This window comes from Erinaceus europaeus, chromosome 17 (assembly GCF_950295315.1).
Source record: "Erinaceus europaeus chromosome 17, mEriEur2.1, whole genome shotgun sequence".
Classification (NCBI taxonomy): domain Eukaryota; kingdom Metazoa; phylum Chordata; class Mammalia; order Eulipotyphla; family Erinaceidae; genus Erinaceus; species Erinaceus europaeus.
The window spans coordinates 29,862,133-29,876,764 of NC_080178.1; the positions used below are offsets into that span (position 1 = coordinate 29,862,133).

General features: G+C 42.2%; 1 protein-coding gene across 1 annotated transcript in view; it reads left to right on the plus strand.

Annotated features, from left to right (window-relative positions):
- The window catches only part of LOC103119786 (uncharacterized), a 244,095-nt gene extending 232,591 nt beyond the window's left edge, over window positions 1-11,504 (plus strand). Inside the window, exon 3 of the mRNA XM_007530106.3 lies at window positions 10,932-11,504. Within this exon, the coding sequence (XP_007530168.1) occupies window positions 10,932-11,316 (385 nt within the window). The 3' untranslated portion in view covers window positions 11,317-11,504. The remainder of the gene's footprint in view (window positions 1-10,931) is intronic.
- Window positions 11,505-14,632: the final 3,128 nt, after the last annotated feature.

The window sequence follows — 14,632 nt, forward strand, 5'->3', positions numbered from 1 at the left end:
CCTCCATGCATGATACCATTGAGCCACCTCTACAATTTAATTTCCATTTTTATAAATTTTTTTTTATTTATAAAAAGGAATCATTGACTAAACCATAGGATAAGAGGGGTACAACTTACAACAATTGACTAAAACATAGGATAAGAGGGATACAACAATTCCTACCACTAGATCTCTGTATCCCATCCCCTCCCCTGATAACTTTCCTATTCTTTAACCCTCTGGGAGTATGGACCCAAGGTCATTGTGGGATGCAGAAGGTTGAAGGTCTGGCATCTGTAATTGCTTCCCCGCTGAACATGGGTGTTGACTACAATTTAATTTTCTATCCCTAGAGATGGAGTGAGAGAGCAAAGTGTTGCTTCCCCATCCATGGAGTTCTGTTTGTTTTGGGTTTGCTCTTTTCTTATATGGAACTGGGGACTGAATCCAGGACCTCACTCAAGGAAGGCATCCATTCTATTGCTGAATCACCTCCTTGGCCCTTTTTGCGCTTTTTAAAACTGTGTTGTGTGTCCTTTTCTTATTGATTTGTAAGTGTTTTTACACAATTTAGATCTAAGTACTTTGTTGAATAGGTTTATTTGATGTTTTTCTCCCAAAGTGTGACTTTCCTTTTTCATCTTTGTAATAGTGAGTTTTGAAGATCAAAATGTATTTATTTTGGTAAAGTCCAAATAATTGATTTTATTTTTTTAGTAGCTTTTACTTTTTATGTACCAGTTAAGAAAAGTTCTGCTAAACGCAAAGCCACTAATATTTTTTCTTTTTCTTGTGTGTGTGCTTTAGCTGTTAAATTGAACTTATTCAGTGTTGTTATATCTATGCAAGGACATACTGCCTCTTCCAACTTTGCCTTTTTTAGATAGGAGCCTCAGAGAATTGTTGCTAGTACATCTGGCATTTCCATCATTCTTCATGTGTTTTAAGTGACTTTTGCTAATGGTGATTTAATAGACTTTTAAACTGCTGTTTCTTGCGGTCTCCTGGAATTTTCCACAACTAATTACAAATTGCAGGATTTTAGGAAATTATTGAAGGCTTTGGGTATGGAAAGTGTCACTCACATCCCTTCATTTTCATTCTCACCTTTTTTCCCCCTCAGCAGATCCAGAAATGATCACTATATCGCTGGCCTGCTTAGTTTTGAGGGCTTGAAAGATCAAATGTACACTTTCCAGAGAGCACTTTCTTTGAAATCCCTCACTGAGAGATCATCATCTCTGGTATTATGCTATTCCACTGCAGAATACTGGGCCCCAGTATGGTTCCGTAGCCCCCATGTCCACTTGGTCGATTCCAAATTATATTCCTCCATGAGGATAATTTCTGGAACCATCCGTTCCACCCCGGTTCCATGGCTGCCAGTTCTTAGCAACATCGCCCCACCAGATATTCATCGGGATGCGGCATCATCTAAGTTCATTTCCCACGTCTACGCTCGACTGGACCTGCCAATATACGCGGATATCTTCGCCCACCCTGTCCAACGCTTGACGTCTCGTCACCCAATCTGGTCCCCTACGCCTACACTGAACTTCTCTGTTCCAGTCTCTTGGAAACAGAGTTGGCAGTCAGCTGAGGTAAAGAACAAACACCTCATCACAGACCCCTGCAAGCGTCAACCTGGCTTTGACCTAGCACGTTATGATTGGGCCCTCCTCAATCGCTATCGAACAGGCCATGGCTGGTGCGCTATGTTCTATCGCTGGGGAGCCAGAGATGACCCGAACTGCCCCTGCGGCTCCAGACAGACTATGACCCACATAGTCAATGACTGCCACCTCTTCAGATTCAAAGGAGGTCTCGAAACTTTACATCAGGCTCAACCTGACGCTGTTGACTGGCTACGGAAGATGGGCAAATGCTAGAAGAAGAAGAACTGAGAGACCTCCTCCAGCAAACGCAGAAGTACAACAATCGTTATAGTTTGTATTGTGGTAGTGTGGAGATTCAAAGTTTTCTTCTAATTTTGTCTGTCTTTGAGAGTCTTCTCTGATGGTTGCTTGGTTTCTGGATGTCTGAAAAAATCAGATCATCATTTACCACGTTGACCCTTTAAGATTGTGTTTTCCTGTTAATTGAACATAATGTCACAGTCTTCTTCTTCAAAAGGTTTTAATGAATGTTTCACATGCTTAAATTTTTTGGTCTTGAATTCTTTATCAGGGCCTTTAACATTTAGTTTCTAAATGCAAATCGAAGTTTTTTGCTTGTTATATGTTGTGCCTTGTGAGACACGTTGGATTTTCCTGTCATTTTGACACTGATTTACCAGAATGAACTTCCTATGAGAACACTGTTGCAAAAGAATTGCTCTACTGACAGCAGATGATTTTCATTAGATTTGCTCAGTTTGGGGACCCAGTGCACTCATTTTGCAAAATGTAGCAGCAATGATCTTCAGCCATCTGGGACTGGGCCTCTTGTCCTACTGTGAGCAATTGCCAACCTGTTATATTAGCTTCTTAAATTTGGAGAGAGGTAACCTGGTTTAGAACCATTATTTATCTTTATTATAAAGAAATAGTAAGAAAAGCTAGAGTTGAGCAGAAAGGGGAGAAAGGAAGAAAAGAAGAAAGAAAGAAAGAAAGAAAGAGAGAAAGAAAGGAAGGAAGAAAGAAAGAAAAAGGAAGGAAGGAAGGAAGGAAGGGAGGGGAGGAAGGAAGGGAGGGAAAGAAAGGCAAGATAAGCATGGAGTAAAGGCTTACTGATATATTTGCTCAGTGTCACTTCTTTGACCTGAAAAATATTCATTGTTATATACATTATATATTATATGCATATATATGTATATATATATACACAAATTTTAAAAATAATGTCAAATGTGCTAAAAAGTCACATGGCACTAACAAAGGCCATGGTTGAGAATGTGGCTTTCTTGAAGATTGGCAGGAGGTTCCTGGCTGGGATGACTGATTTCCTGAAATCTACAGTCAAAGTTTAAGGATCTCTAATCCCAATTCTAAAGGCAGGTGCCTCTCTTTCCAGGGAAGGCAACTCAGGTGTTCATAACTATTCTCTATGCCCTACTTCCAAGAAATCCAACATTTTTTCACTTAAATTGGACTCATTAACTATGTCACAAAGCATTATTTGTTTGTAATCCATTATAAGTAATGTTTCCATATGAATAAAATAAACCAGGAAAAAGTTATTCCTTCCCATTTTTATCTTAACTCCATCCCATCCCTTTGAGAAGCAAAATCACTATATAGTCATTTCCCTTAGGCTTGAGTTTATGTTTCTTTCAAAATTCTTGAGAAGCCTAGATTTAGCTTATCCTCAAATAGAAAACAGAACAAGAGCACAGGTACTGACATGCCAAGTGATAGGCAAATGAGGCAGAAATTGACCTGGAGTGTGTGTTGTTACAGTGAGGAACCAAAGCTTCAACAGCTTCAAAGACCAGAGGATGTAGTAGAGACCCTGTTCCTGCTGCAGGTGCTTTCACTGTCAAACACGGACTTTATGAGAGTGGAAGGACCCAGGTTTGAGAGCTCCTGCACCCTACCTGTGTGGGTGTGTGTGTTCAACAAGGTACACCACTACCTGACCCCACATGCTCACATTTAAAGCACCCCCCTCTGCGTCTCTCTCTTCCTCTTCTCTCTCTCTCTCTGTGATTAATGATCAACAAGATTGTGGGATAAGAGGGGTACAATTCCATACAATTCCCACCACCAGAGTGCCATATCCCATCCTTTCCATTGGAAGTTTCCATATTCTTTAACCCTCTGGGATTATGGACCAAAGATCTTTATGGGGTGTAGAAGGTGGGAGGTCTGGCTTCTGTAATGTAATTGCTTCTCTACTGGACATGGGCATTGGCAGGTCAATCCATACCCCCATTCAGGTCTGGATTTCTAAATGTGTGCTTCTTCTCTTAAAAACACATAACCTATGAACACCACCCAGGCTTATGCAGGCTCCTTGTGCCCACTCCCAAGACCCTCATTTCCCTTCAGCTGCTTGTTGGATGCTCCTTGAGGGCTCTCAGCTTAGCATTGAAGATCATGCACCAAGTCTGTGCTTATTCTTAGTGTAAGGGAGTGTGGGAATAGACTTTATGCCAGAATCCTGCCCTGGAATTCCAGGTAACTGAACACAGCTCATAGTCCATTTGTTGCTATTTATAGTGAGTGACAAAAATACCTGATTCCTCTGAAAGGTGTGTCAGGCACTTCTGAGTGTCAGAAGGCAGCAGGGCTGTGTCCTCACAGACAAAGAGGTGCTGTGACTCTCACATGCACACATTTCCTGCTCCCCAGCCACCAGGAACGCTAGGCAGCACAAGGGTCAAGGCAAAACCTAGATATGAACTGAAAGGAGGTGGGAGCTTGGGGATGGGGGATAAGGCACAAATTTTGGAGTTGGGTACAAAGTCAGATTCCTAAGCATCTGATCTGTGAGTGATCCCACTCCCTCCCAGAGGCACACTGATCCCCAGGTGTTGTTGTGGTGGTCAGGCTGCACCGCGGAGAAGAGAGAGGAAGTCCAGAGCAAGTGGGGTACACAAAGCTTTATTATAGGATGGGGGGTGGCTCAGGCCACGTGGAGTCAGCCGACAATGGCTGTCCCCACTACCTGACCACGGGGCTAGAGAAGGGAGAGAGATCTGAGAGCAGAAGGAGCTGAGAGGGGCGGGGGGCGGGGGAGGCGTGGGTGGGGGGTTGGGGGGGGGGAGCCAGGATTGGTTGAAGGGGGCACTGCTAGGATTTCTCGGGGTGTGGTAAAACCTGGGGGCGGAGACTGCATCAGAATAATTCCTCAGTGTCACCAGGCCTGGACCAGGGCTGAGTCTGGGAGTGTGGAGGTACCCAGAGGGGCTGGAGTGCTTGGAGGAGTGTCAGACCCTGCTCCTTTCTAGGTGCAGGACAGCAAGTGACTCATCTCATCTCTGGCTCTTTCTGAGGGCTAGCCCCCAGATGAGTGACTTTTGAGATACATGCATTGGAGTCACCGGGAGCTTATGAATGCCATGATGTCCCCAGCCTCTCGGCAGATTCAGAGGACCTGGGAGGTTTCTGGGATCTGTACCCATTTCAGTCAGGAGATTTGGGCTCACAGCAGTGTTGGAGAGCCCCTGCACTAGATGACACCCGAGGGGGTCTTTCACCTCCAGCATGCCTGTTAAAGTTTACTAAACTAGAGATAAGAAAGCACAAAAGATAGACATTTGCCTCATGTGATGATTAGATGACCTTGCAATCAGAAGCTTTCTCAATTGATTGTTGCATCCTAAGAATTTAAACTTTAGCCGAAGTCTGCTTTTCAAATGTTAGGCTGAAATCCTGGGGGCTCAAGTTTACCTCCTTCCATATTCTCTCTCTCTCCGCCTTTCTTTTGGTTTAGTTACCATCACTTCCAGTGGTCAGTGACTCAGTCCTGAAATCTAGGTAATCACACTTCCTCTTATTTCTTTGTCTTCCCAGTGTTCTTTTTTTCTTTAAGATTTTTAAAAATATTCGATTATTTTCTTTTTTAAAATAAATTTCTTTATTGGGGAATGTTTTACATTCAACAGTAAATACAATAGTTTGTGCATGCATAACATTCCCCAGTTTCCCATTTAACAATACAACCCCCACTATGTCATTTACCATCCTTCATGGACTTATATTCTCTCCACCCACCCACCCCAGAGTCTTTTACTTTGGTGCGATATGCCAATTTCAGGTTCTATTTGTGTTTTCGTTTCTGATCTTGTTTTTCAACTTCTGAGAGTGAGATCATCCCATATTCATCCTTCTGTTTCTGATTTATTTCACATAACATGAATTTTTCAAGGTCCATCCAAGATCGGCTGAAAACGGTGAAGTCACCATTTTTTACAGCTGAGTAGTATTCCATTGTGTATATATACCACAACTTGCTCAGCCACTCGATTATTTTCTTTTTTACCAAAGCATTGCTCAGCTCTGGCTTATGGTGGTGGTGGTGGTAGAGGGGATTGAATTTGGGACTTTGGAGCCTCAGGCACGAGAGAGTCTCTTTGCATAACCATTATGCTATCTACCCCAGCCCTGCCCAGTGGTTTTGGAAAGTTTCAATTTGTATAGTGTCAATAATTGCTTTCCAGTTCAGCATGACCCACCACACCTGAAAATGGAGCTCACTACACCCAGTTGGTTCCAGCCCTTTACATTACCTTCCTAGACCAGATCTTAGATCTAAGTCAATCTCTTAGCTCCCTTCTCCAGCCCATAACTTCTTCTGTGCATCAGATCCGTATTCCTGAATGCTTCTTAGTGAGATGATTCTGTTTGTATATTGAATGGGAACCTGATATGTGGTACAGGGCTAAATGTCAATCAATGTTAGCTGGTGGTTTTATTCCTAGTGTGCATCTCACACTCGTTGGGATCTTAACATATTCAAAATGGAACTCATCACTCTCCTCATTGTCAACCCAAATCTCATCTTCTTGTTTCTTCTTTCTACAAATGAAATCAGTAAGCTACCTAAACTGGAGGTTCAACTTATCAGCAAACAGTATGCAAAATCTTTCTTGATTGTATCCTGTCTTCCCTGCTACCACTTTAGTACAAACCACGATCATTTTCTTTTTCCTGCCAGAATTGTGCCTAAAACCCATGCAGACATAAATCCATGCAGACATTACTATTCCATTTAACCCACTGTTTATTTCTAAGCCACACCGCTTATCTTATTGGACAAGTTTATCTTAATGCTCTTTCTACATATTGTCCAGGTAGTAGCTTCCCATTGTCCCAGAATTAAATCTAATCTTTAACCAGGCCTCCCCAGTCTGGTGCTTGCTTTCTCCCTAGCTTCCACTAGTAGTTTGTTTCAGCCATTTGGGATTTGTGTTATCTCTGGAATATGTACCATTGCCCACTGAGCCCTCACTTATACTGTTCCTCCTCCTGGAAGACTTCCTCCCTGCTGTTCACTTAGATATTTCTTACATTTCCTTCAAGTCTCATTAGTTGTCATTTGTTCATAAGGTCTTCCCTGCTACCCTGGATCAAGTCAGCTCCCCTGCTGCTAGCTTGCATAATCCTTGTGCTTTCCTTGGCACAGCACTAGTCACACTGCATGGCGACTGCATCCTCTTTAGAACAAGGCTGCATGAAGGCGGGGACTGTCGCCATCCAGCTCATCCACTTCTCTGTGACGCATAGCACATGTCTGGAACATAGTAGGCACACAATAAATATTTACTGAGGATAGGAAGAAAACTAGAGAAGAGTGAGGGAAGAGAAGATGGGGAATCAAAAAGAAACATGACTAACACCTCCACCTCCTTTTTGTCAAAGGGGGAACAAGAGACAACCCCCACTGCCCCCAAAATTGAGAATTCCGGAAGACAGGAATTCTTCACTTGTCCACTGATGTAGCATCATTATATAACAAAGAGCTGGTGTGTGTGTGTGTGTGTGTGTGTGTGTGTGTGTGTGTGTGGTGGGAAAGGTGTTGGATGAATGAGTTTACCCTAAGAATGTTTTGACCAGCAGTACAACCAATTAGTGGGCTACTATTTTTTGCAGTAAGCCTTGAGTAACAAGTAATGACTTTTTTTTCTTTTTTCTTTATCAGAGAGATTAATGGTTTACATTTGACAGTAAAGTTGGTACATTTGTAACATTTCTCTGTTTTCCACATAGCAATCTAACCCCCTCTAGGTCCTCCTCCACCATTAAGTTACAGGACCTGAATCTTCCCTCCCCACTCCAGAGTCTCTTACTTTGGTACAATATACTAACTCCAGCCCAAGTTCCGCTTTGTGTTTTTCCATCTGTTCTTATTTTTCAACTTGTATCTATAAGTGGGATCATCCCATATTCATCTTTTTCTTTCTGGCTTATCTCACTTAACATGATTCCTTCAAGCTCCATCCAAGATGGGGTGAAGAAGGTGAAGTCACCATATTTAATAGCTGAGTAGTATTCCATTGTGTATATATATACCACAGCTTACTCAGCCACTCATCTGTTGTTGGACACCTGGGTTGCTTCCACATTTTGGCTATGACAAATTGTGCTGCTATCAACATAGGTATACACAAATCTTTTTGGATGGGTATGCTTGGTTCCTTAGGGTATATCCCCAGGAGAGGAATTGCAGAGTCAAAGGGTAGATCTATTTCTAGCCTTCTGAGAGTTCTCTAGACTGCTCTCCACAGGGATTGGACCTCCAGCAGTGCAGAAGGGTTCCTTTGTCCTCACAAACTCTCCAGCATTTGTTGTTGCTACTTTTCTGATGTGTGATATTGGGGTACTTCATTATTGTCTTTATTTGCATTACTCTGACAATCAATGACTTGGAGCAGTGTTTTATATGTTTGTTGGCCTTCTGGATCTCTTCTATAGAGAATATTCCGTTCATATCCTCTCCCCATTTTTGGATGGGGTTATTTGGTTTTTTGTTGCTGAGTTTGGTGAGCTCTTTATATATTTTGGTTATTAGCCTCTTGTCCGGTGTATGGCATATAAAGATCTTCTCTCATTCTGTGTGGGAGGTCTCTTTGTTTGGGTGGTGGTTTCTTTTTATATATTTTTTAATTTTTTAATATTTATTTATTTTCCCTTTTGTTGCCCTTGTTGTTTTTGTATTGTTGTTGTAGTTACTATTGTTGTTGTTGTTAGATAGAACAGAGAGAAGTCAAGAGAGGTGGTGAAGACAAAAAGGAGGAGAAAAAGATAGACCTGCTTCATTGTCTGTGAATCGACTCCCCAAAGGTGGGGAACCAGGGGCTCGAACTGGGATCCTTACCCAGTCCTTGCGCTTCATGCCACACGCACTTATCCCGCTGCGGTACTGCCCAACTCCCAGGGGGTGGTGGTTTCTTATGCTGTGCAGAAGCTTTTTAATTTGATGTAGTCCCATTGGTTTACTTTTGTTTTGGTCTTCCTTGCAATTAGATTTGTATCATTGAAGATGCTTATAAAATTTAGATGGAAAAGAGTTCTGTCAACATTTTTCTCTAAGTATCTGATTGTTTCTGGTCTAATATCCAAGTCCTTGATCCATTTGGAACTTATTTTTTGTGCTTGGTGAAATACATTGTTTCAGTTTCATTCTTCTGCATATTTCAATCCAAGTTTTCCAACACCATTTGCTGAAGAGACTCTGCTACTACCTTTGCCCTAAAGAAGTGAGGAAAATTGTGACAGAAAAAAAAAAAAAAGGAAAACAGCAACAATAAAGAAGCATGAGAGATGAAAACTGGCAGATTTGATTCTCACTGGACATGGAGCCAGTGAAGAACAGGGCTTTCCTTCCTATGTATCTCTTTCCCATCACAGTTATCCTGAGGAATTATGGGAGGGCAGTCTAAGCAGGACACTATCTGGCAGAAAAAGGCTTGCCACTCCAGCTTGCTCATATCACCTGCTCTTAAAAATATATATATGAAGGGAGTCAGGCAGTAGCGCAGTGGGTTAAGCACACATGGCGCAAAGCACAAGGACTGGCATAAGGATCCCGGTTCGAGCGCCCGGCTCCCCACCTGCAGGAGAGTCACTTCACAGGTGGTGAAGCAGGTCTGCAGGTGTCTATCTTTCTCTCCCCTTCTCTGTCTTCCCCTCCTCTCTCTATTTCTCTCTGTCCTATCCAACAACGACAATAATAACTACAACAATAAAACAACAAGGGCAACAAAAGGGAATAAATAAATAAATTAATATAATATATATATATATGATTCATACTCATACCTTTTAAAATATAACTATTTTTCTTGTTTTGATAAAAGGCAGGTCACGTTTATTTTGGGAAATGCATACAAAAGAAAAGAAGAATGCTGTTGGATAATCACTCTTGGCATTTTGGAGTCTGTCCTGTCTAGGCAGTGAACTTTTTTTTTTTTTTAATAGCAAATGAGATAGAGTAGTACATGCCATTCTGTAACCTGACCTTTCTCACTGAATAGCTTTCCATATCAGCTTGTGAACATATCTAATGTCACTAGGATGGAAGCAGTGGGTGCCCAAGGTGACTGGCCATAGATATTCATCATGCCTTCTTCAGGCAGAATCATAGCTGGCTTCTCTTTCTCCTCCATGAATCATGATTCTGTGAATAACTTTGTATTCAGACCTTTACACAACCCACCATTGTTCCGTGACAGCAGATTTTCACACTGAACCTTCATTTTCTAAAAATAAATACAATAAGAGTAAGAGAATATATTTCAATCCTAAGTAAGACTTTTTGGCAGAGAGGAGAGACTGTCACTTAGCATGTGCACTGCTTCTTTCTGGTTCTGCTCAATCTCAGATTTATCCAAAGTGCAGCTTCATTTTTAGTCAACAAACCGGGAAAATAAACAAGACACGGCATTGGTGCTTGAAGAGGAGACAAGAGACAGTAACGATTCAATAAATTAGTTTTCCCTCTCATTCAACATGAAAACACCTGACTTCTCACATGACAAGCAAGGATAAGCTGGACACAGTAGTTAAAATTGTCATAGTTGGCTGGCTGGTGGTGCATTTGGTTAAGCACACATGTTAAAATGTGCAAGGATTCTGGTTCTAACACCCAGTTCCCATCAGTAGAGTGAAGCAGCGCTGCCAGGTGTCTCTTTCTCACTCAGTCTGTTTCCCCCTTCCCTCTCAATTGCTCTCTGTCTCTACCAAATTAAATAAGTAAAAATATTAAGTTACTGAGAACTAATCTAGAAACTACTAATGTATTAAATGGTATACTGTGTTAAGCAACACTGACAGTTTTAATTCATACACTCAGACTATGAACTAAGTACCAACGTTATGAACATCATATTATTGTATAAATTGAGGTACAGAGAAATTAAGTAAATTGGGTTGAAGAGGTTCAGCTAGTGAGTGTCAGATCTGGAATCTGCTTGGCGATTCTGAGCCTTCTACTATGACAATACAGTTACTGGACCAGGAGGGAACATTATAGTGACTTGCAATGTTCTGTGACTTACCTTCCAGGTATTGTGGCCTGAAAACTGGTTTGCTGACATCCCCCACGGTGGGGTTCATGGTGACCAATCAGTGCACCTTCCACTCACCTGTTGGCTTTCCTCAAATCCCAGTGGGTGCTTTGGCTGTAGAGAAAGTGGGTTACTCCAGTGTGCATTACCGCCTTGCTCTGTTTCCACCTAAGCCCACCAAGGAGCTACTGTCAGTAAATCACCAGGACCTCACAGAGGGCTTTTTCTCTGGCCACTCCAAGCTGACACAGTTTGATGATTTAGCCTGTACCACTGGGTCTTCCACCCATGTCTTTGTGAATCCAGCCACAAACAAGCCTATGGGCCTTCCAGAAGATTTCAAGAGGGGTCTCCTGCGACTGATGAACCCAGCTTTCGTGTGAATGGTCTCCACAGGGAACTGCACCTGTCAGAAAATCAAGTTCAGATTATTCTCTAAACAATCTCCTTTTCAACTTGTATTTTCACCCTTTCAATAACTATCAATCCCTTCTATAATTTTTAACTTGGGACACACACATGGAAAGGCATATGTCCTACCTGGTGAACTTTCTCTCTGGCCCAGGCACTTTTTAAAATCTGTCTTTCCATATCTCTTCTCCTCTTGCTTCCTTGAAGAGTCCTGGAGCAGTCCTAGAGTAGAGGACCTCACATGCCTCACATGCAAGGTTTGACTGAACCTCACAACTACCCAGCAGGCAGAAAGTGCTTGTTCTCTCCTTCCTTTTCAGAAGAAGAAAAGGAAGTTGGCAGTGAAAGTAACTGACCGAAAGGCCTTTAGTTAGAGTGAGTCCTTCTGATTCTATAGGTTTACATGAACTTAATTTTTAATAGCTTTTGTTTGCAGAGCTAGGACCTGGCACATGCATAATTTCATTGCTCTCAAGCCAGCTTTAAAAAAAAATTAAGATAGACAGAGACAGCGAGAGATACCACAGCACCACAGCTTTCTCTGGTGCCCCAAAACTTACCTGTTGTGGTGAGGCTTGAACTTGGGACACACACATGGAAAGGCATATGTCCTACCTGGTAAACTTCCTCTCTGGCCCAAGCATTTTTAAAATCTGTCTTTTCATATCTCTTCATCATAACAACAGGGATATATACTTGCTGTGTGGTTCAGGATTACTTCTTCCTCTTCTAGCGTTTGCCCTTCTTCCGTAGCCAGTCAACAGTGTCAGGTTGAGCCTGATGTAAAGTTTCGAGGATTACTAACCTGATGTAACTCCTTCAATGTACTCAGCTTCTTATAGTTAATAGCCATGTGACCTAGTTTTTTCTTAAAGACTGGAACTTTCACACTAAAAACCCACTTTGCTTTCATATATTACTAACAGCAAACTTCATAGGTTTCATGAGTCACTAATGCTATAGTTGAAGTCTAGCAGTAACCATGAATAAATAAAAAAAAATTAATGCTGAAACAAAGACTCTGATTTTTTTTTTTTTTTTTTTTTTTTTGTAACAAACATGCTCACTATTTACTGAATGTTGACTATGGAAAGTACTATATACTCATTTCTCTAACTAGCCCTTACTGCTTTTTGCTAAGGCAGGTGTCTGTTGTTTTTTTGGTGTTGTGTGTGTGTGTTTAGATGATAATGTTAGAAGATTTAAAGGAAACATGGAGATCAGAGTAGTTCTAGTCTGTTGTTCCCCAATCTTGTGAGAGGAAAAATGCTTCTGGGGCCTATGTTTTCTTCTGAAAACATGATCCTTTTCCAGTTGGATCCCTCACTTTTTAATTGTTTTATTTTTTAGAGAGAGAGAGAGAGACTCATAGATCTATTTTAGTGTTACATTTCAAATCTCTGCCTTATACAAACTGCTTTGGAAAACCCTCATGTGTTTGAAACAATGCTAACTGCTATGCCTTTGTCACTTACTGCATTCAGTTGCACCTTACCATAGATTAACTTTGAGGTTTTTAGAAACACTTCATGAGTCTATCTAGAACACTCAGACCATTCAGTGGCCTGGTGTTTCCATGCATTGAGCTACCTGACCGCTGGCATTTGACCTTCTCAGGAAGGGCAACAAGGCTATCTCTTTTTTTTTTTTTTTTTTCCCTCCAGGGTTATTGCTGGGCTCGGTGCCTGCACCATGAATCCACCGCTCCTGGAGGCCATTTCCCCCCCCTTTTTGTTGCCCTTGTTGTTGTAGCCTCGTTGTGGTCATTATTATTTCCATTGTTGATGTTGTTCGTTGTTGGATAGGACAGAGAGAAATGGAGAGAGGAAGGGAAGACAGGGAGGGGGAAAGAAAGATAGACACCTGCAGACCTGCTTCACTGCCTGTGAAGCGACTCCCCTGCAGGTGGGGAGCTGGGGACTCGAACAGGGATCCTCACGCCAGTCCCTGTGCTTTGCGCCACATACGCTTAACCACTGCGCCATGGCCCGGCCCCCGGCTATCTCCTTTTATTTGTGTCTCACTTCTCCTTGCAGTTCATGAATACACATTATCTCACCTCATCTTGGTAACTTGTCTGAGAGGTGGGTATTATTACTGTTGTCTCCATTGTATGGTCAGAGCAGGCTCTTCAAGAAAAAAATGGCTTGTAGAGATAATTGAGCTACTACTGAGTGACAGACCTAGAGCTTGAATCCAGACTCTAGGACTCATCTTTCTGTGCTACTTAAGTGTTAGGTGACTTTGGGTATTATTGCCCTGATCATCCTCTCATTTGGAATTTGGGGAAACGGCACCATTGTCAGTGGTTATGAGAAATGCCACTGAGCACTATTTTCAACATACTTATCCCATCCCACCTGAGCAAACACAGGAGTGCACTTCCCAGTCCCTTAGTTAGACTTAGTCACATGACTTGCCTCAATCAATGTGAGCATAGGTGACACAAGTCACTTTGTTCCCAGGAATGAGCACGTTTCCCTGCCTGTGTTAGACTCTCCAGTGCATCTGGGTGGATGTGGAGATGCTCAGCTGAGCCTGCATACCACAACTGCCACAGACAGCTGCCCAGAACCACAGTGGGCTTTGCAAAGCCCAAATTAGACCTGTTACTTTCAGCCACTGAACGAGCAGGGTTGTTTGTTACCACATCTTAGTCCAGTTTATCCTCTCTCTCTCTCTCTCTCGCTTGAATTAGTTTTATTTTTTAATTTATTTATAAAAAGGAAACACTAACAAAACCATAGGACAAGAGGGGTACAACTCCACACAATTCCCACCATCAGAACTCCGTACCCCATCCCCTCCCCTGATAGTTTTCCTATTCTTTATCCCTCTGGGAGTATGGACCCAGGGTCATTAGTTTCTCTCCCCAATATTACCAGTTATGTCTATCAGGAACAACACAATAGACCCCTTTGTGGGCCCCCATAGGACCTTGCCCTCAACTTGGATCAACAATGGTAGAGAATGTTCCATCCTCCGAAGGGAGACTGGACAACATACTCTATGCTCCACCTGAGGAAGATGGGTCCTGAAATTGAGGCAGCTTGGAACGTTCCTATTCATGACCACAGAATGTGAGCTCAGATCTACAGGGATGCAGAGGTCACATAGGCTCCTAAGCTGAATATGGGCCCCTGATCAGATCAAATCAATGAGGTTTTCAGTCAACAATATTTATATACCTTTCCCATATTTGGGAGATACTCTCTTCCCTGATCTAGCTTTCTGGTCCTTTTTCCAGCCATGACATCATATCTCTAGACAATAACTTGGATCCACCTG